Source organism: Armigeres subalbatus, chromosome 2, assembly GCF_024139115.2.
Source record: "Armigeres subalbatus isolate Guangzhou_Male chromosome 2, GZ_Asu_2, whole genome shotgun sequence".
NCBI lineage: Eukaryota > Metazoa > Arthropoda > Insecta > Diptera > Culicidae > Armigeres > Armigeres subalbatus.
Window position 1 is genome coordinate 93,427,750 of NC_085140.1, and position 22,722 is coordinate 93,450,471.

The 22,722-nt window shown below is 41.1% G+C and overlaps 1 protein-coding gene across 1 annotated transcript in view; it reads left to right on the top strand.

Moving 5' to 3' along the window:
- LOC134210055 (uncharacterized) overlaps positions 1 to 22,722 on the top strand; it is a 923,126-nt gene that overhangs the window by 104,538 nt on the left and 795,866 nt on the right. Inside the window, exon 3 of the mRNA XM_062686079.1 lies at positions 7,738 to 8,384. Coding sequence (XP_062542063.1) covers positions 7,738 to 8,384 — 647 coding nt within the window. The remainder of the gene's footprint in view (positions 1 to 7,737; positions 8,385 to 22,722) is intronic.

A 22,722-nucleotide genomic window follows, 5' to 3' on the forward strand; every position in this document is an offset into this window, starting at 1 on the left:
TGATTTATATTTCCACTGCACAATGGTCCGATTCAGTTATTTAGCAGGAAAAAACTTTTTTCCTCCGTTTTCGTTCTATTTAGACACTTGGTGTCTTCAGTGAAGTTGTTTATAATAAAATATTGCTTCTTCGGACAAAAAGTTCGATAGGGTGGTCCTTATCGTTTCTCAAAACTGAAATTAAACTGATCCATCTTGCAAATTTGCACAGGGCTCTTCTTGTAATCGCTTCCTGTGATTAGCCAGTCTGCTATATTTTTATAAGTAATTTTTATAAGATCGATCAGGTGGAAGATGACTCCGTAGACTGCGTGGCTGGCGACGTGTAGCCATGGACCGAGCCGAATGGAGAATACTCTTGTATACCGCACAGGCCACTTCGGCCTTAGTCTGATTAAATAATAATAATCGGATATGTATTTTTAGTTTAAATTTGAACTTTTGCCGAAGGTAATTTACTCAAAATTTTAATATATAGTGAAATACTAGTAAATTTAAATTTTTTCGAAGAAATTTTCAAAGTCGATTTATTCAATTTAAAAAAAATACGTTCTCGTAATTTTTGCAGTAAAAGTTACTATATATGTGCCCTTTCAGATAACACCTTAAAAAAAATTAATCGAACCATCTCCATGAGATATAAGCATTTTGAGATTGCATAGTTTTTTGGTATAAATTGCATATAACTTTTAAATGGTAAGACTTATAAACATGATGTGTTCAGCAAAAATATGTACCATCACTTGGTCTTCATTTCTTCTGAAGACCGCATTCTCGTAAAACTCAAAACAAAAAAGTTAGAATAGAAAAACTGATTGTTTTGGGGCCACCCTAGGTTAAAATCAAAAATTGCATTTACTGAACTCAATTTATGTGGTAGACACAAGGAGTCTTCGGCAAAGTTGCATCAAATAATGTTTACTGCAAGTTTGCTGAAGAGGTCATCCACAAAAAACCCGAAATAAAAAAGTTTAATTTCAGTTTTGAGAAACGATAAGGACCACCCTATCGAACTTTTTGTCCGAAGAAGCAATATTTTATTATAAACAACTTCACTGAAGACACCAAGTGTCTAAATAGAACGAAAACGGAGGAAAATAGTTTTTTCCTGCTAAATAACTGAATTGAACCATTGTGCACTGCTACGTTGAGGCTAATAACACCATTTTAGTCATTTATCTCATATTCACACTGTCAATAGAACCGTTCAATCCACTCATAACTAATGTGTTATCTGGAGGTCTCCTTTATATAGATTCCAAAAAGGGAGGTTGGGGATGTTTATTTGAATTCATCCCAATTTGACAATTGTAGGGAGACTTGAATAAATTTTAAGTTTTTCCCATACAAATTTCCATAAAAACATTAATTGACTTCGCGCCACCCCTAAATAGCCACCGAATTGCCTGAAATTTTGCCAGGACTCCTATATTATCAAAGTGATGCTAATAGACATACGGGAGCTGGAATTTTCGAACATTTTTGAAATTTGAACTGCCCTAAATCTATCCCTTCTAGCTCCCGGATCTAAGATTCTTGCAATTATATTAATAAACTGGTTGCACGAATATTGTATCCATAATGCCACTTTCAGACAGTGAGAGTTATATTGTAATAAAATTGTGTTATTTTATTACAATATAACTCCCACTGTCCGAAAGTGGCATTATGGATACAATATGTATTCGTCGACCAGTTTATTAATATACATAATTGCAGTGCGGTAAGACGCGCGGCTACAAAGCAAGACCATGCTGAGGGTGGCTGGGTTCGATTCCCGGTGCCGGTCTAGGCAGTTTTTGGATTGGAAATTGTCTCGACTTCCCTGGGCATAAAAGTATCATCGTGTTAGCCTCATGATATACGAATGCAAAAATGGTAACTTGGCTTAGAAACCTCGCAGTTAATAACTGTGGAAGTGCTTAATGAACACTAAGCTGCGAGGCGGCTCTGTCCCAGTGTGGGGATGTAATGCCAATAGGAAGGAAGGAAGTAATTGCAAGAGTCTTTGATCCGGGAGCTAGAAGGTGATAGATCTATTGCAACTCCTATAGCTTGTTTCAAGAACGTTTGCGTTCCGAAGCTGTACTGCCGTCATACGCATATTTGTCCCATGTTTCCTGGGGTTCCCTTTATACATGGGACAGTTATGCGTATAACGGTAGTATGGTCGTATACAATAAGTCCCGCATGATTGATACATATCATAAGAATATTTGAAGTGCATTCACACACAAATTGAATCCTTCTGATTCTGGCGCGAATCTTTTTCTTTTTTAATATACATAAAAATGAATTTCTGTCTGTCACTGCTCCGGCTCTACTTTTTGTGCCAAACTGGTGCGAAACACCGGAGAGCCCAAAAGCCAACCGCGCTGGACGACGGCCGTAGAAACTTACGTTGCGGACGGGAATAGGAGGTGCAGACAAAATGGTCCGATACCCTAGTTTAACGTTGATAATCAGAAGATCCAATACAACTGGCAAATTGGTGAAGAATTTCCGAGTCGATTGATATATAAATCTCAAAAATCCATCGAAAGATGAAAACGTTCAAAATCTTACATGATTTCGTGACGGTCTACAATTTTGAAATTCTCATTTTACATTCTGTATTCGAGTCTTCCCCTTAGACGTAGTTTACGTCAAAACTCTCGAGTGCTGGCGTCCCACCACGCAGAATTGTGATAGTTTTGATCCACAATAACACATTTCTTCTTACGGGCGTCCCACCAACGCAGAGAAAAAAAAAACACTTGAATGCGGACGTCCCATCACGCAGAATTGTGACCATTCCGATCCAAAATGACTCCATTCTTCTAGCAGGCGTCTCGCCAACACAAAGGAAGACACTCTGGACTGTAGGCATTCCATCACGCAGAATTATGATCATTCTGATCCACAATAACACTTTTCTTCGTGCGGGCGTTCCATCAAAGCAGAGGAAGAAACTTTCGAGTGCGGGCGTCCCATCATGCAGAATTGTGATAGTTCTGATCCACAATAACACTTTCTCTTGTGATTAGTAATGCACAGTGGTTTAACAGAGAACAAAATATTTATTGGACTAGTCGTGTGGAGAGTTCAAAATGGAATGAACAGAATTTTCTATTTAGTTTTAATCAATAGGTTGCTAAGGTAGTGTTGAAGAGAACCAATGGTAGCTTGGACTCCGATTACAATATCAACACTTTCCTTCTTGCGGGCGTCCCACCAACGCAGAGGAAGAAACACTTGAATGCGGGCCTCCTTCCACGCAGAACTGTGATCCATATTTTAATAACCATAATTGGTCATCGATTTACAACTGTTTCTCCTAAGTGTAACGTAGACTCTCCATAGCGCTAAAAGTGTATGATTAGAAACGTTCGAACAATACTACAATATTACGAAACTTTGCAACACTAATTATTTGAACAAAATTCATCTAACTGAAATATTGCTTCCTAACTGCATTTTTCCTATTTCATGCGGCAGCAGAAATTTTCCGTCACAGTATTATTCCAATTCATTACACTTAGATTCAAAGAACAATGCAATTTCACGCTCTTTATAAATCAAACTGTTTTAATTAGGAATAAAACTCTGGGATATTTTGTTTTGACAACGACAACACTAAAATTATTACATAGTTGAAAGTTGAAAATGATACTCATTTTGAAAATGGAACTTATTAGTTAATTTTGGAAAAACATGTCCCCATTAATATAATCTAGAGTATATGAAAATCACTGCTATATTCTTTGATGGTGCTTTAAATTTTACAACACATTGTTCGTTTTTGTGTATTGATAATCTCACATCTATTTATAAATCCTTACTTGACCTGGACTAGTATCACTTTGGTCGACAATTAAGTAAAATAGGGCAACTCATGCCCACCTTAATCACTTGTTGCCAGTCATACGCTTCAATCCATCATCAAACTACTACTCCGTATAACAAATCAAAAGAAAGCCTTAAAGAAAATCAAATCTGCCCGCGTTTGAATATGACCGACACAACCCCACTTCATTGGATCAATCTGTGGATCACTATCCATGAGTCCGACAAAAAAAAAACACAAGATGGTGTGATTGTTCTGCTAAACTACTCTGTCTACTACTACATATCAAACATACAACATATATGTATGTGGTATAAACAAAAAATACCACAACATGATGAATCACATACAGTGGCTGGTTTCCTATCCGCCGCTGCTAGCTTCCAGGCGCTAACGTTATATGTAAAACAGCCAGCATGAGTTAAACACCTGAAGTTTGTATGGCGAAAGACATCTAACCAGTTATATATGAAGGTGTCTGCTACAACGCCTACCAAATATTTTTTCGATAAGGGTGCTTATTTTTGAGATATTAAACCTTAGATGCCTTTCGCCATACTGATTTCCGAAAGTTAACTCCTAGTGTGCCGCTGTGAGCACGCTCAAAGTAGGCGATTCATTGTCATAAACCTATAAAGTGCTTGAGAGACAAAATACAAGGAACGTCGGGGGCAGATACCTCTGCAACACCTCAGAATTAGGGGACACGAAAGTTTCGCTATGCCTGACAGGAGTGTCGGCACCGGCACCTCAGAAATTGGCGGCACCTCAGAAATTGGAGACGTGTAAGGTAAGTAGTGCCACTCTGTAGCAGGATGGGTGACCAGACCACCACACTAATTGAGGACTATCTGGGCTACGAAATGTCAATAGGCTGGTACCACCTGCAAGGTACCTGTCCGAAATCCTGTTGGCAGTATCAAAGTCTGGGTAGGTGAGTGCTAGGCACGCGTGACGTGCCGGATGTTCCACGCCCAAACGATGCACAGGAGGTGCACAGAGTGGATACAAATTGGAGATGGGGGTATTACAACCCCCACGGAGTGAGAGACTGAATGTCAAGAGAGTGGTGCAAGTGATAGAGACTGAATGTATGAGCGAGCACACAAGTAAGACTCGCATGGTACGTGTGGTCAGAGTAACTGCTTAGGCAGTAGTGAGATCCGGCTGCCAGTGACGGATTGAGTGAAGTCTCGCTAGGCCTGGCAGGTGTGTCGAGGGGCAGATACCTATGCGGCAACTCAGAATTAGGGGACATGAAAGGGTCTGCCTCGTAGCTGAGGTAGGTGCGGCATACGAGCCACCAACCTAGGGTCGCCTCCGGCTTGGTAGACAAGTGGTGCCACCCTATTGCAGGACGAAATAAACACCATGCTGTATGAGGACTGTCTATTTTGTGAGATGGCAGCATGGGGTACCTCTTGCAGGGTACCAGGCTGCAAGATTCTTGAAATCATTCGAGCGGCAAATGCAGGCGAGTGCTGGGGCACGCCCCGGGTAGAAGCCATGAACAGAATAACAAAACATGATATTGACTTGATTGATATAAGAGATAAAAGAACAGGCAACAATATCAAAAATTTGCACCGAAATATCATTTAAATATCAATATATGCTATGGATAAGAACAAACTAATGGCAAATGATATTGATCACTTATTACAAATAGCATAACTTGATCTTCCCATGATATTTTGGTGCAAAATTTTGATATTATTGTTTGATCTTTTATCTCTTATATCAATCATGTCCATATCTCATTTTGCTATTTTATCAACATTTGATATAATTGAGCTATTTTCATCTACTCGGGGTATGGTGCCAGTATGTCTTGTGCACATGGAGTGCATGGGGAGTGTTAGGAGAGTCGAGGCGCATACGTGCACTTGTGTACGTCATGTAGGGGCGCAATGCCCAATAGTCATCCCCCGAAGTATTGCTTAATTGCGGGCCGGGGAATGACTGGAGAGGAACTATTTATTTATATATTCAGACTTAGGCCGAAGTGGCCTGTGCGATATATATAAGAGTCTTCTCCATTCGGCTCGGTCCATGGCTACACGTCGCCAACCACGCAGTCTACGGAGGGTCCGCAAGTCATCTTCCACCTGATCGATCAACCTTGCCCGCTGCGCACCTCGCCTTCTTGTGCCCGTCGGGTCGTTGTCGAGAACCATTTTCACCGGGTTACTGTCCAACACGTGCCCTGCCCACCGCAGTCGTCCAATTTTCGCGGTGTGAACGATGGATGGTTCTCCCAGCAGCTCATGCAACTCGTGGTTCATTCGCCTCCTGCACGTACCATCCGCCATCTGCACCCCACCGTAGATGGTACGCAGCACTTTCCTTTCGAGCATGGTCTAATGTAGATTGTCAGTTTGGTACGGCGGCGAACTATACTCGATCGGATCGTCTTGCGGAGTCCAAAGTACGTACGATTTCCAGCCACTATGCGTGTATGCAGTGTATGCAGAAACATCCAAAAACAGTGATTTGCAGTTGGACGGCACAATTTACGATGAAGAACTATGATACTCATTCAGATCTTGAAGAATTTAGTACAGAATATTATGCTGAAAACCACGAAAAGATTAGAGTTTATTAGGCAAAGATATTAGCATTTTACTGGAGTGTTGTAAGGGTGAATTTATTTCTTTTCAAAGATAAAAGAAACGAAATTTGCTCAAACCCCACTTCAGAGAAATGCTAACAACTTAGCCGAGGAAACTCTAATCTTCTCGCGGTTTTCTGCATAACATTCTGTATTAAATTCTTCAAGATCTGAATGAGTATCATAGTTCTTCATCGTAAGTTGTGCCGTCCAACTGCAAATCACTGTTTTTGGATGTTTCTGCATACATTTTTCCATATAAACTTTCAACGAGTTTAGCACCGCCCAAACGTTGACCGAAATCACGAAAAATTTCTTAGGAAACTTCAATGAATTTTCTATGGAAAATCCGTAGAATTTCCGTAGGAATTCCAAAAAAAATCTGTGAAAATTTTGTAGGATTTGCCGTGAAAATTCTTAATAATCTACAGTTAGAATTCTGAAAAATTTCACTCCAAGCGCTCCCTTCTTCTTCCTCCCGTGGAAAATCAGAATTACAAATTGTTTTCTTCTATTTGGACTTAACTGACTTCTGTGCAACAAATTGCATTCCACGTACGAACTTGTTCTTTCCTCTCCTATTTTTATCATATGCAAATGCAAAGAAATATTGAAGAAGAAGTGGGTAAAACATTAAAGATTTTTCGCTTAACTTTTCAAAAGGACCTAAGTAATATTTTTTCAAGAATTAATTTGAATAGCGCAATCAACAGAAAAACATGAAAGCTATTGATTGCTGCATTCAAATTAATTCATGAAAAAATGTTACTTAGGTCCTTTTGAAAAGTTAAGCGAGATTTCACATTAGTTTAGCATGAAACATGAAAGTAAGAAAATTATGTACATTTAAACAGGATACTCAACCATTATCAACTATGTTGTAAAATGTCAAAGCACAGGTACTTTAAATTTCAATTGTGAAGTGAGTAATTCGTTCAAATGTGACCCCCGAATGCTTCTCATATCACGCATAATAATTTCGAATTGCTCCTGTCCCATTCACCTACTGCCATAAAAAGGAATGTGCTGTGGCATAGCTCTTCTTAACAGATGAACACCCGAGCACTGATGTTAAAGTATCCTCTTCAACAGCTAATGCTCGAGCAACCATTCACCTTCACAATCCGTTCAATTTTCCTTTCTCCTATACTTTTCGTGTCAGTCGCAAAAAGGACAAAAGCTTCCCAAAGTTTTTCTCTCACGTGACTAAAACCGACCAAAGTGTGCGTGTTCCTCGCGTGCGATCCAAAAGCTCTCTTTTAAAACTCCCTCTCTCTATTTTATTTATGTTCCATTTCAGAATCCACCTCCAAAAGAGCATGCCACAACAAACAAAACCCCCCTCGGTCCAGCTCCCACAGCTGCATCAGGTCAGGCGGTAACCGGTTCCAATTTCACTTCACAACCACTAGCGGCGGCTTTAGCAGCGCCGTCATCGCCGTCATCATCATCATCAATACCATCGGCCCCCCAAAATACAACAAGCGGCGTCGTTGCTTCAGCAGCATCCAAACAACCTGCTCCACCGACGGCGATGTCCAGACCAAAACACAGAGAGCATCAACCCGAAACCCCGGCAACGACGCTGGTTGGGACCGCCGCCGGTACACATCCAGCCACGAAGCAGCTGCACTCAAACGAAAGCGAGAGTTTGCGCAGTTCCGCAGCTGCCCAGCTGCTGGCCGATGCCGAGAGCATGAGCGACTTGGTGAGAAAGAGTGACGAACCCGCGACTGCCGCTACCGAGGGGGATCCTACGGAGGGTGGTGATGGAGTTGTCGGTGGTGCTTTGATGGTATCTTCCCAGCTCCACCAATGGACCAAAACAAAATCGTCACCCGAAGCACTCAGTACCGATCTTGCCGTCTCAGGTGAAGCGTCGGAGCCAGCTTTGTCGGGTCGTCTGGCAGCGTCAGCAGCACCAGCAGCAGCAGGTTGTTCGAACAGGTACGCGCGGTCCGCTTTTCCTGTGTTCTCTTATTGAAATCTTTTTTTTTTTCCTGTAATGTTGAACAAGGATTTTTCCCACGGTTGGTAGGGATTCTGTGTTTGCAAAAGCATTGTCGATAAAAGTTTCTCGGCGGAATCCGACTAGCGCGGCGCGAATCGTGTTTGTGTAAGTGCATTGGTGCGGTGCATCGCAGTGTCCTGTTTGGGAAGGTGCAGTGCAGAGAGAGAGCGAGTGGTCGAGCCTCCCGGAAATAGGATAGCAACGGGAGAACCCACTCTGGCACTGATAGCGGGTTTGGCGTTTGGCAGTGTTTTAATGCGTTTTCCGTGCAGCACTTGAAGTGTGTGTTGTGTAAAGTTTAAAGGCGAAAATTATACAGTTTGGGATCCAAGAGGGAAGACGTACAGGATAGTGTCTGTGGCCGTATGGAGCAATGTGGATAAAGCTTGATTGTTAAAAGTAACAGTGTCATGGAATGTGTTTTCAATTGTTTGAGCAATAATTTGAAAGTGTAATAAGAAGTCCAACGTTGAATAAATGTGCAATTAAGAGTGCTAAATAATTACAAATATAAATCAAAAAAGTGTCAGCTGTGAAGCTCTAAGAAAAGTGAAATCATAGAAATTGGAGTGAGTTCAATGCTTTGTTCCAGCAATATTCAATGATAATGAATACGTGTTATATGTTTATGGAATGACATGTTGGAATAGGATTACCGAAATCTGCTGAAATATAAAGGTCAGGTGAATGTTCGTACCCATTATTCTTTATTGTTCAGTTCTTGATTTATGAATATTTGTTTAGTTTACTTTGGTTTGCTCCATTCTTTTATTGCCCAGCTCTTTTTTAGCGCGAATTAAATTCATTTCTATTCTTTTTTTGGTTTTCTTTGCTTATCTGATTTTAAAAAATGCTGTGGTTCTAGACGCGATAAAAATCTGATTCGAGGGGATAATTGGATGGATTCAAACGATATGGATTCAAATAAATGTCTATTTGTCTGTACATATTTCTAGTGTACATTTTTAACCTCGAAAAGTAATGTTGCAAATGAAATTTCATGTGCACATAAAAATAAATATAAAAATTGAGCCTCCTTCATAAATCAACTTATTTATTGAATAATTGTCTCAAGCAATTCCGAGCCAAATTCTTGCGGAGTTACAACATCGTCATGTAAAGCAGCAAAAATCGAGGACGTTCGGTCGTGATGAGATTTGGTGAGAAACCAATGTTTCTCCACAAACAGCCTAGTACTGATAACAGGTTTTCTGGCTAAGAATAACACTGCGGACTACCATGGCTCAATGGTAAAGGTCCACCACATAAGTGGACCCTAATTATCGGTGTAACGTAGCTTGATGCCTACCGTGCTCACGGGTGCATAATCACACCCTTATTTAAAAGGAACCTAATTGCTAACGGATCCTGTGAAGTATACCGTATTAGATCCTTGCTGCGCCAACCGGTTATGGTACAGTGGAACTTACGCGTCTCTGGGACAATTTTTGTCTCTGCAGCTCGGTAAAATCGAGCGTCCAATAAAAAAACTGAAAGCAAAATTTTGTTAAATTGCAGAAAATAATTTCCTACTTTTTAGGAATTAAAAGTACATCATCATAAATATAATAGCCCTGTTTGTCTGTCCGGTGACTAGCCAACCAGACGCTGCACGTTGGGAAACTCTCACAAAAAATAAAATATTTGACACTTCAATTCTTTTTTACTATCAGGTGCAGAAAAGAAAACCAGTTACAACCTTAGACAACCAGACACAGCATTTGATGAAAAAAATCACAGACAGAGACAACAGACGTTGAAAATTTAGATTTATTTTAATGAAGAAAATAATCTAAACCAGAGCTTCCCAAACTTTTGGGTATGCGACCCACCTAGCAAGATTCTGTATGTCTCGCGACCCACCTATGAAAAAAATTTACCAAGTAGAATTAAGCATTAATTGAATCAGAATGTCATCTGTTTCGGCAAGTTTTACAAAAATATTCACGTTACCTTCATGTACAAATGCAAAAAATGACAAACATGATATTGTTTGTCAAAATGTTTTTATTTTACTTCATTAAGGGGACAGCTTTTAGGCATGAAAGTTTTCTAAAATAGCGTGGTGATGAATATTTAAAAACAAATGCGGTTTGAACTTGAAATTATGTTCCTGAAAAAATGATCAAAAGGTTCGGCATTCGAGCTGCATTTAATATTTGTTCTACGCGACCCACCAACAATCCGCTCGCGACCCCCCTGGGAGTCGGGACCCACAGATTGGGAAGCCATGATCTAAACACTTACTGCGTCCACAAATAAACTAGTATTTATGACAAAAGGTCGAAAGACATAAGGTCGAAAGGACAAAAGGTCGAAAGACAAAAGGTCGAAAAGTCAAAAGGTCGAAGGGACAAAAGGTCGAAAAGACAAAACGTCGAAAGGGACAAAAGGTCGAAAGGGACAAAATTCCGGTCAAGAAAAAGTTGATAACAAGTTGGGTGTTTGTGCTATGCACTTCAAGCAGAAATAATAACACACTCCCCGGGTAGAAACCGTTATATTGATAACAAAACATGATATTAACTTGTTTGAAATAAGAGTAAAAATAACAAGTGAAAATAACAAAAATTTGCACCAAAATATCATAAAAATATCAAGTTTTGCTATTAAAAGAACAAACTAATAGCTCAAGATATTGATAAGTTGTTGTTAACGGCAAAACCTGATATTTTTATGAAATTTCGGTGCAAATTTTGGTTATTTTGGCTTGTTATTTTTACTCTTATTTCAAACAAGTTCATATCATGTTTTGTTATCAATAACGATTTGATGCTGGCAACAAAAGTTATTGGGGAAATACTGAATTGTGGGAAATTCCATTTAACACGTAAAAGAATAACATTAATATCAATAATGAGCATTTATGTTTTCTTTATAGTTTTGCTCATAAAAGTCAGATTGCTTCGCAACAACAACTGACTTTCAGCTTAGGATCTATTCTATGATGGCGATGTGTTAAATATATTCAAATAGATTCTGGGCTGCTCCACGAAACGATCCTTTACATAAGTGGCAATTCTCATAGTAATTTTCATGTAACCTTCAAACGGCACGTGCACAACCAAATTACATCCAAATCAGCAACAAATTTGGGAGGACTATTAAAATAGCAAAAACAATCGTTTAAGTATAGGGGAGCAAAAGAGTCAAAATTTGAATCACTCTAGAGGCCACACATCATCTATTTATCGATTTAAGCCGCATATGATACAACTGATTGGGACCAGCTATGGCAGTTAATGCACGAAAACGGATTTCCGGAAAAACTGATAGGGGAGAACGATGTTTTCGATGTTTTTGCCGATATAATCAAAAATACCCAACCATGCAAAATTTACATACCCAGCTACATTTCACAATAATCTCCTATTCAAAACTATAAGGTTTTCATGACTTTCTGACGCATTCAAAAAATGTTTTAAAAATAGGCCTGGGGCAAAACGCCCGAATGGTGGTCCAAAATTACTCAATTGTATGTAAAATGATGGTGAACGCATGGTTGTTTGTTTTTTCTTATTGCATTGAACTACAATCTTAAGGATGTGGTGAAAGAATAGCAAATCGGTAAATTTGTGTGAATATGAAGGTATTTTGCCATTTTTTTTCCCATGGAGCTCAATGATGGATAAGTTATTATGAATTGTAATGGTAATATTCGTTCATAAATGTAACGGTTATATGAGTGATTTAATGAGTGAGGCCATTTTGCCCCAGGGGTGCATTTTGGACCATTCTCCCCTACGGTTGATCAATGCGACGATGGATCGGGTGATATGCGTAGCTCGAGTTTCATGGACATTCTCGAGTTCCTTCGAAACGCGCAGAGGGTTACGGCAAGGTGATGGTCTTTCGTGTCTGTTATTCAACATCGCTTTAGAAATACAAAGGGCAGGGATTGACACGAGTGGTGCGATTTAAACGAAATCCGTCCAGTTGAAAATCATGAAAAAAAATCATCGGCCTCATCGAAGTACAGTACGAGGCCTTTTCGTGTAGAGTGCTGCACAATGGGGTCCTGTCCGGTCCTATCCGGGTCGTAGCTGGTGTGATGTAAGGATGTATTCTATCACCGTTACTGTTACTCATCGTAATCGACGAGATTCTGGTAGATGCGATTGACCGTGAACCAAACCGCGGGCTGTTATGGTAGCCTATAATAATGGAGCACCTAAACGACTTCTAATTGGCTGATGACGTTGCACTCCTCGCGCAACGGCGCTCTGATATGCAGAGTAAACTCAACAACCTTGCCGAGCGCTCCTCCTTCGGCAGGTTTAGTCATCGATTTCAACAAAACCAAATCGTTGAATGTAAACACGGTGACCCCTTCCAGTTTCACAGTAGCCGGGCAACCAGTGGAGAATGTTGATATCTTCCACTATCTTGGTAGCCAAATGGCGTCAGATGGCGGTACCAAGATCGACATAGACGCACGGATTAAGAAAGCAAGGGCTGCCTTTGCGAGTTTAAGAAATATCTGGAAAAACAGGCAGATAAGTGAACGCACCAAAATACGAATTTTCAACTCTAACGTGCAATCTGTGCTGTTATACGCTAGCGAAACATGGTGTGTATCAGTGGAGAACACTCAACGGCTGCAGGTGTTCATTAACACATGCCTGCGGCATATAATTCGGGCCTGGTGGCCTCACAACTGGATCTCAAACAACGAGCTTCATCGTCGTTGTCAGTAGAGGCCGATAGCAACAGAAATTCGGGATCGAAAGTGGGGCTGTGTCGGCCACACTCTACGTAGGGGCGGAAACGAAATCTGTAAACAAGCATTAGACTGGAACCCAGCGGGACATCGCAACAGAGGCACTTGGCGGCGAAGCCTCAATAAAGAAATAAAAGAAGTCGACCGAATTCTAACCTGGCAACAGGTTAAAGCGATAGCTGGGTAACGCTCAGGATGGAGATCTTTCAAGTCGGCCCTATGCACCACCGGAGGTGTACAGGATTCATAAGTAAGTAAGTATGTAAGTAAGTCCAGTTATTTGGTTTCGCCGACGACACTGACATCATGGCACGTAACTTTGAGAGGATGGAGGAAGCCTACATCAGATTGAAAAGCGAAGCTAAACGGATTGAATTTTTAATATTTTATTATTATGGTTTTCAACTATTTACTATCGATAATTGATTTGTAGTTTAAAAATAGGTAAACCAACCAATCCCGTGCCGTACATGCATCGCAAGCACATTAAAATCAAGCAACTATGGCGTCGTACACTAATTACATAAACATTTGTGGGGGAGGGTGGTTTGCCATTTACGCTCCATATAAATTAAAAAATATTTATGCGGGAAAAATCTTACATGAGGGAGTTCAAACAAATTTTCACGCAGAGCGTATACTGCTGCACGAAGGCGGCGGTAAAAATTTCAACGGAAAACCATCGCATCGGTGCTGGTCGTCTGGGTGGTAGCTGCAGATAATTCTACCTCAGTAATGGAAGCGATAGATTAGCAGCAGCATAGTCGACCAGCAGCAGCGGCGATTGGCCGTCGCCGAAAGTAGCACTCATCTATCGCCATTGGCGTAAATAAGGGGGTCAGGGGCCTGGCCCCCAGAAAATTTTGAAAAGTAATTCCAACTTAGTCAGTTTTTATTTCATTTACATATTTCCTACATATTTCTTAATTTTGGTTATGAATTTTATAAACATATTTTTTGTTGCGTTATCACATCTATGACCATTTGAACCGTTTGTTTGAGAAACTGCATATGTAACATTTTTGGCCAAAATGAGATTTTTATATATTCTGAATCCTCGTCCAAAAATACGTATTCTGGCAAAAAATACGAAAAAAAATTTTTGTTCAGGAATGTATGAAATTTTTTTTCGTTTGTTTGAGAAACTACACCTGTGTTCAGAATAATAGCAGCGGAAGCCGTTTTTCATACAAAATGGTCAACTTTGACAAGCTGTAACTTTGTACCCCGAATAGCAGTTTTTAATTTTGTTATATTGGCCAATTCAAATGTCAAATTCAACAATTTATATTTTTTAAATTTTAAGCTTAGTGTCTCTCAGCACCTGATAACAAATTGATAACATTCAATTGTTTGATTGATATTTCCAAAACAAAAACTGCTATTATTTTGAACAATTTGACCTAGTGCGTAATTTTTGAACGCATCATTCGAAAAAGTTGATACTTACTATGTGTAAAATTCATCATATTTGTAGTTCACAGCCAAAGTTTCAGCTCAATCGGTCATCGGGGTGCAAAGTTACAGCTTGTCAAAGTTGACCATTTTGTATGAAAAACGGCTTCTGCTGCTATTATTCTGAACACAGGTGTATGTCCACGTACTTTGAAGAGCAATTGTGGAGTACTGCTTACATTTTTTGCACTGAAAGTGCCCCAGGGTGTTGAGTTTTGCCAAAAACTATTGATCTGTATCGAAGAAATCGAAAGATTCGGTGCAAATTTGTTCAAAAACAGTTTTTTGTTGTTTTTTCGAAATAGTGTAAAATGGACTTATGCAGTTTCTCAAACAAATGATTCATATGTTCAGCAAAGCATCGAAATATTTAAGTTGGACCCCAGGAACATTTTCTGGATTTTAAGCTAAAATCAATGCCGCTTCTAATTCAGTTGCTAGCTTAAAATAATAAATTTGTTCTGCATTTGTTTGACTAGTATCCTGGTCGCAGAAACATAAAAACATAATTGTATTAAGATATAAATATTTCTGTTCTATTAAACTACCATCCGCTTCAAAAAAGACTGAAGCAACTACATCAAAATGAGCACATGTACACAAATCCGGTCAATGAAATTTCGAACGACAATTCTTTCGAAAATCTTCGAGTTAATCGCAAGGTATGCCGCAAAACAGTTGATCAAATTCCTATGGAGCTTTTTGCTCTCGCTATATAATTCTGGCACAGGAAGATATAAAATTATAAAACTTAGCATTTTACTGGAGTGTTGTAGGGGTGAATTTATTTCTTTTCAAAGGTAAAAGAAACGAAATTTGCTCAAACCCCACTTCACAGAAATGCTAATAACTTAGCTGGGCAAACTCTAATCTTCTCGCGGTTTTCAGCATACCATTCTGTATTAAATTCTCCATGATCTGAATGAATATCATAGTTCTTCATCGTAAGTTGTGCCGTCCAACTGCAATTCACTGTTTTTGGATGTTTCTGCATACATTTTTGCATATAAACTTTCAACAAATTTAGCACCGCCCAAACGTTGACCGTTTTGGCTGAAATTTTGTCCAGAGCATCAGGGCATCAAATAGAACCGAATAAGAGGGCGGCCCATAAAAAAAGTTTTTCCCATACTAATTTGAGCCACCCTAGTGACCATCCACAAACAGCAATATTGGAAATCTATTATGTTGTTTTACGGCCCAAGGTTGAACACTTTCGAAATATAAGCGAAAAATGAAACGGAGTTCATTCATCCAGAATCGGTCTTTCAAACTCCCAAACCACGGGGTACATTTTGTACCACATCAGATGGTAAACGGGATTTGTATGGAAACAATATTAACGGCCGCGTAAGATGCTGCCATAAGTACGGTATAGTTTTCACGTTCACTATTTGCTGATATATATTGAACATGTTTCGCCTGTCGGAGCTAGAACTCGCTGCTTCTTAGGAAACAAAGCAAATGCGCTTTCATCCTTATTGAAAACCCTCTGTGGTTCATTCAAGATATGAAAATTATCTTGTTTTTCGAGATATTCGTTTATTTCATTGAACCATTAAATGGAAGAAATTTTTTTCACATCTATTTCGGTAACAACTCGAGTTTTTGAAAGATTATTTGTCGTTCTTCTAGACAGCTCTGGATGACGTTTCGTTAAACGGGAAACCATCCTTGAGCATTGTTAAGTTAGTACTGTATTTAATTTATTTATCATAGATACACAAACCTCGAGATGGTATCCCATTTTTGAAAACAGCTTCTTTTCCAATGCTCTTAGCGACTTCCGCCAAATGAACGATTGCCCCTTTTTTCATCGACGACCGGTTTTGGCCTTATCAATTATAAAGATCACAGTACGGATTTCATCTTCTTCCAACAAAGCCTTTGGAGCTCCAAGAAGTTGATGCTTATATCGACCCTTTACTCGATTTTCAAGAGGCAAGAGGCGGCTCTGTCCCAGTGTGTGGGGAAGTAATGCCAATAAGAAGAAGAAGAAGATCCCCACACTGGGACAGAGCAGCCTCGCAGCTTAGTGTTCATTAAGCACTTCCACAGTTATTAACTGCGAGGTTTCTAAGCCAAGTTACCATTTTGCATTCGTATAACATGAGGCTCACACGATGATACTTTTATGCCCAGAGAAGTCGATACAATTTCCAAGCCGAAAATTGCCTGGACCGGCACCGGTCTTGCTTAGTAGCCGCGCGTCTTACCGCACGGCTAAGGAGGGCCGTGGCGGTCCAAACGACCGTCGTGATGTGATAGCGTCTGTAGCCATTCAGCGATAGATAGTGAAATTTTCTCGCAAGATTCGGACAATCGTTTGGTTGTTGTTAGTGGTTGTAAAAGCGCATCAAGAAGCGTAAATCGTTTCTTGTCAGGATCACCATATTTAACAGAAAAGAGAAAATTGACGGCTGTCTTTAATGTTTGGAGAAGCGTATTATTAAATAAAAATATTGTAAGGATCGCCACAACGAACTTGGGAAAGGCGCAAAATGTAAAAATTTGATTAGTAAGAAAAGAATAATTTTCAAACTTCTGTTGCTATCGGCCTCTGGTGACAATGACGATGGGGCTCGTTGTTTGAGATCCAGTTGTGAGCCACCAGGCCCGAATTATATACCACATGCATCTATTAATGAACACCTGCAGCCCTTGAGTGTTTTCCACTGATACAAACCATGTCTCGCTAGCGTATAACAGCACAGATTTCACGTTAGAGTTGAGTTCAAAACTTCATTAGTATTGGTGCGGATTCGAATAAAATCATCGTCATTATCGGATTGATTACAGATTATAGAGCCTTAATGACTAAACCTGCCGAAGAGGAGCGCTCGGCAAGGTCGTTGAGCTTACTCTGCATGTCAGAGTGCCGTTGAGCGAGAAGTGCAACGTCATCAGCCAATTCGAAGTCGTTTAGGTGCTCCATGGTTATAGGCTGCCATAGCAGCCCGCGGTTTGGTTCGCGGTCAATCGCATCTACCAGAATCTCGTCGATTACGATGAGGAACAGTAACGGTGATATAATACATCCTTGCCTCACACCAGTTAGGACCCGGATAGGGTCGGACAGGACCCCATTGTACAGCACTCTACACGAGAAGGCCTCGTACTGTGACTCTATGAGGCCGATGATTTTCTCAGAAACCCCCTTGCGTCTCAGGGCGCCCCACATATTCTCGTGATTGAGACGATCGAAAGCTTTTTCGTAGTCAATGAATACCACGTGAAGGGTCTCTTGGAATTCGTTGACCTGCTCCAGAATGATACGGAGCGTGACAATATGATCCACACAGGATCTTTCGGTATGGAATCTGGCCTGCTGCCGCCGGAGAGTTGCATCGATCTGCTCCTGAATCCGGGCTAGGATAACTTTACATAGAAACTACACAGCAACATAATGCCTCGCCAGTTATCTCTTAAAGTCTGGTCACACTTTTTGGGAACCTTCACTAAGATACCTTGCAGTCCAGTCGACCGGAAAAGTTGCGGTGTCCCAGATACAGTCGACTCTCTTCATCTCGATGTTCTGTATCTCGATATCTCTCCCAATGTCGATGGTTTCCTAGGTCCCTTCCATCTACATACATTTATGCATTCTACATCTCAATATCCTCCCTATCTCAAAATCTCTCTATCTCGATGTGTTCTGATCATATTTTGTTCAGGATTCACTCTCTTTATATCGATATATTCGATTTTCTAGGCTACTAGACCATTTTTGGACAATAACAAACACATCAACAACAAGCAACGACATTTGTTTTGTTGTCGTTTTTCATAGCAACGATCTTTTATGGATCTAGTACCCATTTAAATGTTCCTTCCATTCGTCGATCTCTCCTTATCTCGATGGTCCCTTCAATATCGAGATGTGGAGAGGCGACTGTATTACGAAATAAACTTGTCCCCGGTTGCCGCGGCTCTCTCTCCTTCGTCGGCCAAAAAGTCTGCCCACGCTCGCTTGTCCTGTCAACATGAGCGTTTTACTTCCTTTTCAAGAGTCGAGTATCCTTGACGGGCAAAGACTTTGGCTCCTCTGGTTTTTTATCGCTCTATCGCGGCTCTGGCTTCTCTTCGCTCCTCTATCTTCCCCAGGTCTCATCGGTGATCCATTGTTTTCTCTGGGTGCGCAGTTCGCCCAGATTATTCTCACTGGTGGCGATGAAGACATTCTTGATGGTGGTCTATTGGTCTTCCACGGTACAACCTTCCGAAATATCTGCAGCACGCGTCTCCACTTCTTCAACAAAGGACCGTTTCACCGTGGCATCTTTTAGTCGGCTTGTGTTGAACCGTCGTCCAACTCTCTGCAGGACATCGTAGGTTTATAATTTGAGCATGGTTGTTACGACTACGCGGATTTCGCGAATTTCGCGGCTTTCGCGAATTTCGCGGTTTTCGCGGATTTGGCACGGATTTACATAACGATTTGAAGACTTCGCGCGGATTTAGTTTTAGGTGAAAATTAACTAAAAAATCTGGATGTAATGCATGGAGCTTCCTTTCTATAGTAAAATAATGTTGAGAATAAACTTTACGTTTGAAGTCCATACTTCCACAACTTTTCGGACATTTCCAAGTCCTTATTGAATGTCATGCATTACACTTTTGTTCAATCGTTCAACAAGTATTATAAGAGGATGCCCGTCACTTTTGTTCATTAATTATTGATTCCTAAAATCCATTTTTTTATCCCGTCAAATCTTCCCGTTGGGATTTAGTTTCTTCTCTTATAGTATTGAAGGTTTTATATTGCTTTCATAGCATTTATCTAGAATGTATCACTCTGAAAAACAAAAATGTTCTTTTATTTGATGCCTCATTATAATAAGAATTTTCGCAGTGATTGAAGAAGAATTTTGTTCAGCAATTGAAAGGTCAATTTCCACAGATACTTCGATTAAGAAATTTTTGCGTTATTTTCGGATAACTATTATAAAAGTTTTCCCTTCGAAATTCTGGTTTAAAAATTACGAATAAATTTTCTCACGGATTCTATGCGTAATCTAATAAATAATCTTCCACAGTTTGGAGAGGATTTTTGCAGATTTTTTTTTGATATTTTTCACGGTAATTCCTGTAGCGATAGAACAGACAGAAAAAAAAATTAAATTAAAAAATCCGACTTGAATTAGAGAATTGAATCGAATAATCTTTATTTACGAGATTTTCGGCCTGGAAAAGAATTGATTTTTAGTAGGAATTGATAAAAAAATGTCTTAAGGAATTCCCAAAGCAATTTATTGAGAAATTTCCACATGCATTTCCAAAGGAATTTGTCCAGGGACTTCTGGAGCAGTTTTCTCATGAATTCACGTGGCAGTTTCCTCGGAAATTCCTGAAGCTATGACAGCAGGAATGCCTGGAAAAAATTTTAATTTACGGGAGAATTCCCGGAAGTTCTTCTGTTTATACCATCGTATTTAGGCCGATACAAATATTTTATATTTTTTTTATGATATTTTTACCTAATCTCTACGCAAGTTTGTGTTATGAACAAAAATTACAACAAAATTGCAACCATCCTGCTTCTATAAAACGGTGAATATAGAAATTGTTTAACTGCTTAATTTAGGTTTACTTAGCCTTGGTACATCTATTGGTGAATTAGACCATCTAGAAGGGTTGTAATACTAACTGCGATTTTATTTTTTCAATTTGATACAAACATGTATGAAGTAGCTTAAAACTGTATAATACGCACTTAAAAAAAAACGTTCAGAAAATTGTGATAATTGTGACACATTATAAAAAAAAAATATATTTCCCGTGGATTGGGCCAGAATTTAGCTCTGAGTCGCGCGGATATGGCGCGGAAAATATTTCAGGATGCCCGGAACATTTCATTTCATTTATTCAGTTAACATCTAAACAGATAACACTGAATCAACAATTTGACGCCACAATGCACGGTTCGAGGCCGCATCTCTCCATCCTCGGATACGCCCCACGCTCGCCAAGTCGTTCTGCACCTGGTCTGCCCATCTCGCTCGCTGCGCTCCACGCCGTCTCGTACCTGCCGGATCGGAACCGAAAACCATCTTTGGAGGGGTTGCTGTCCGGCATTCTTGCAACATGCCCTGCCCATCGTACCCTTCCGGCTTTAGCTACCTTCTGGATACTGGGTTCGCCGTAGAGTTGGGCGAGCTCATGGTTCATTCTTCGCCGCCACACACCGTCTTCTTGCACACCGCCAAAGATGGTCCTAAGCACCCGTTTCTCGAATACTCCGAGTGCTTGCAAGTCCTCCTCGAGCATTGTCCATGTTTCATGTCCGTAGAGGACTACCGGTCTTATTAACGTCTTGTACATGACACATTTGGTGCGGTGGCGAATCTTTTTCGACCGCAGTTTCTTCTGGAGCCCGTAGTAGGCCCGACTTCCACAGATGATGCGCCTTCGTATTTCACGACTAACGTTGTTGTCAGCCGTTAGCAAGGATCCGAGGTAGACGAATTCCTCGACCACCTCGAAGGTATCCCCGTCTATCGTAACACTGCTTCCCAGGCGGGCCTTGTCGCGCTCGGTTCCGCCCACAAGCATGTACTTTGTCTTTGACGCATTCACCACCAGTCCAACTTTTGTTGCTTCACGTTTCAGGCGGGTGTACAGTTCTGCCACTTTCGCAAATGTTCGGCTGACAATGTCCATGTCATCCGCGAAGCAAATAAATTGACTGGATCTGTTGAAAATCGTTCCCCGGCTGTTACACCCGGATCTCCGCATGACACCTTCTAGCGCAATGTTGAACAACAGGCACGAAAGTCCATCACCTTGTCTTAGTCCCCGGCGCGATTCGAACGAACTGGAGTGTTCGCCCGAAATCTTCACACAGTTTTGCACACCATCCACCGTTGCTTTGATCAGTCTGGTAAGCTTCCCAGGGAAGCTGTTCTCGTACATAATTTTCCATAGCTCTACGCGGTCTATACTGTCGTATGCCGCCTTGAAATCAACGAACAGATGGTGCGTTGGGACCTGGTATTCACGGCATTTTTGAAGGATTTGCCGTACAGTAAAGATCTGGTCCATTGTCGAGCGGCCGTCAACGAAGCCGGCGAAGCCCACGAACTCGTTCACTAATAATGACAGACGGCGGAAGATGATCTGGGATATCACTTTGTAGGCGGCATTAAGGATGGTGATCGCTCGAAAGTTCTCACACTCCAGTTTGTCGCCTTTCTTGTAGATGGGGCATACAACCCTTCCTTCCACTCCTCCGGTAGCTGTTCGGTTTCCCAGATTCTGACTATCAGTTTGTGCAGGCAAGTGGCCAGCTTTTCCGGGCCCATCTTGATGAGCTCAGCTCCGATACCATCCTTACCAGCTGCTTTATTGGTCTTTAGCTGTTGAATGGCATCCTTAACTTCCCTCAAGGTGGGGGCTGGTTGGCTTCCATCGTCCGCTGAACTGACGTAGTCATCTCCTCCGCTGCCTTGACTTTCACTGCCTGTACTCTCAGCGCCATTCAGATGTTCCTCGTAGTGCTGCTTCCACCTTTCGATCACCACACGTTCGTCCGTCAAGATGCTCCCATCCTTATCCCGGCACACGCGGCACGAAGCCTTTGCGGGATGCGTTGAGCTTCTGATAGAACTTGCGTGTATCTTGAGAACGGCACAGCTGTTCCATCTCCTCGCACTCCGCTTCTTCCAGGCGGCGTTTCTTCTCCTGAAAAGGCGGGTCTGCTGTCTCCGCTTCCGTCTATAACGTTCCACGTTCTGCCGGGTACCTTGCTGCAGCGCGACCGCCCGCGCTGCGTCCTTCTCCTCCAGAATCTGTCTGCACTCTTCGTCGAACCAATCGTTCCGTCGACCTCGACCCATATACCCGACGTTGTTCTCCGCTGCGTCGTTAATGGCTGCTTTAACTGTACTCCAGCAGTCCTCAAGAGGGGCCCCATCGAGCTCACCCTCTTCCGGCAACGCTGCCTCGAGATGCTGCGCGTATGCAGTGGCGACATCAGGTTGCTTCAGTCGCTCTAGGTCGTACCGCGGCGGTCGTCGGTACCGAACATTGTTGATGACGGATAGTTTTGGGCGCAGTTCAACCATCACCAGATAGTGGTCAGAGTCGATGTTAGCGCCACG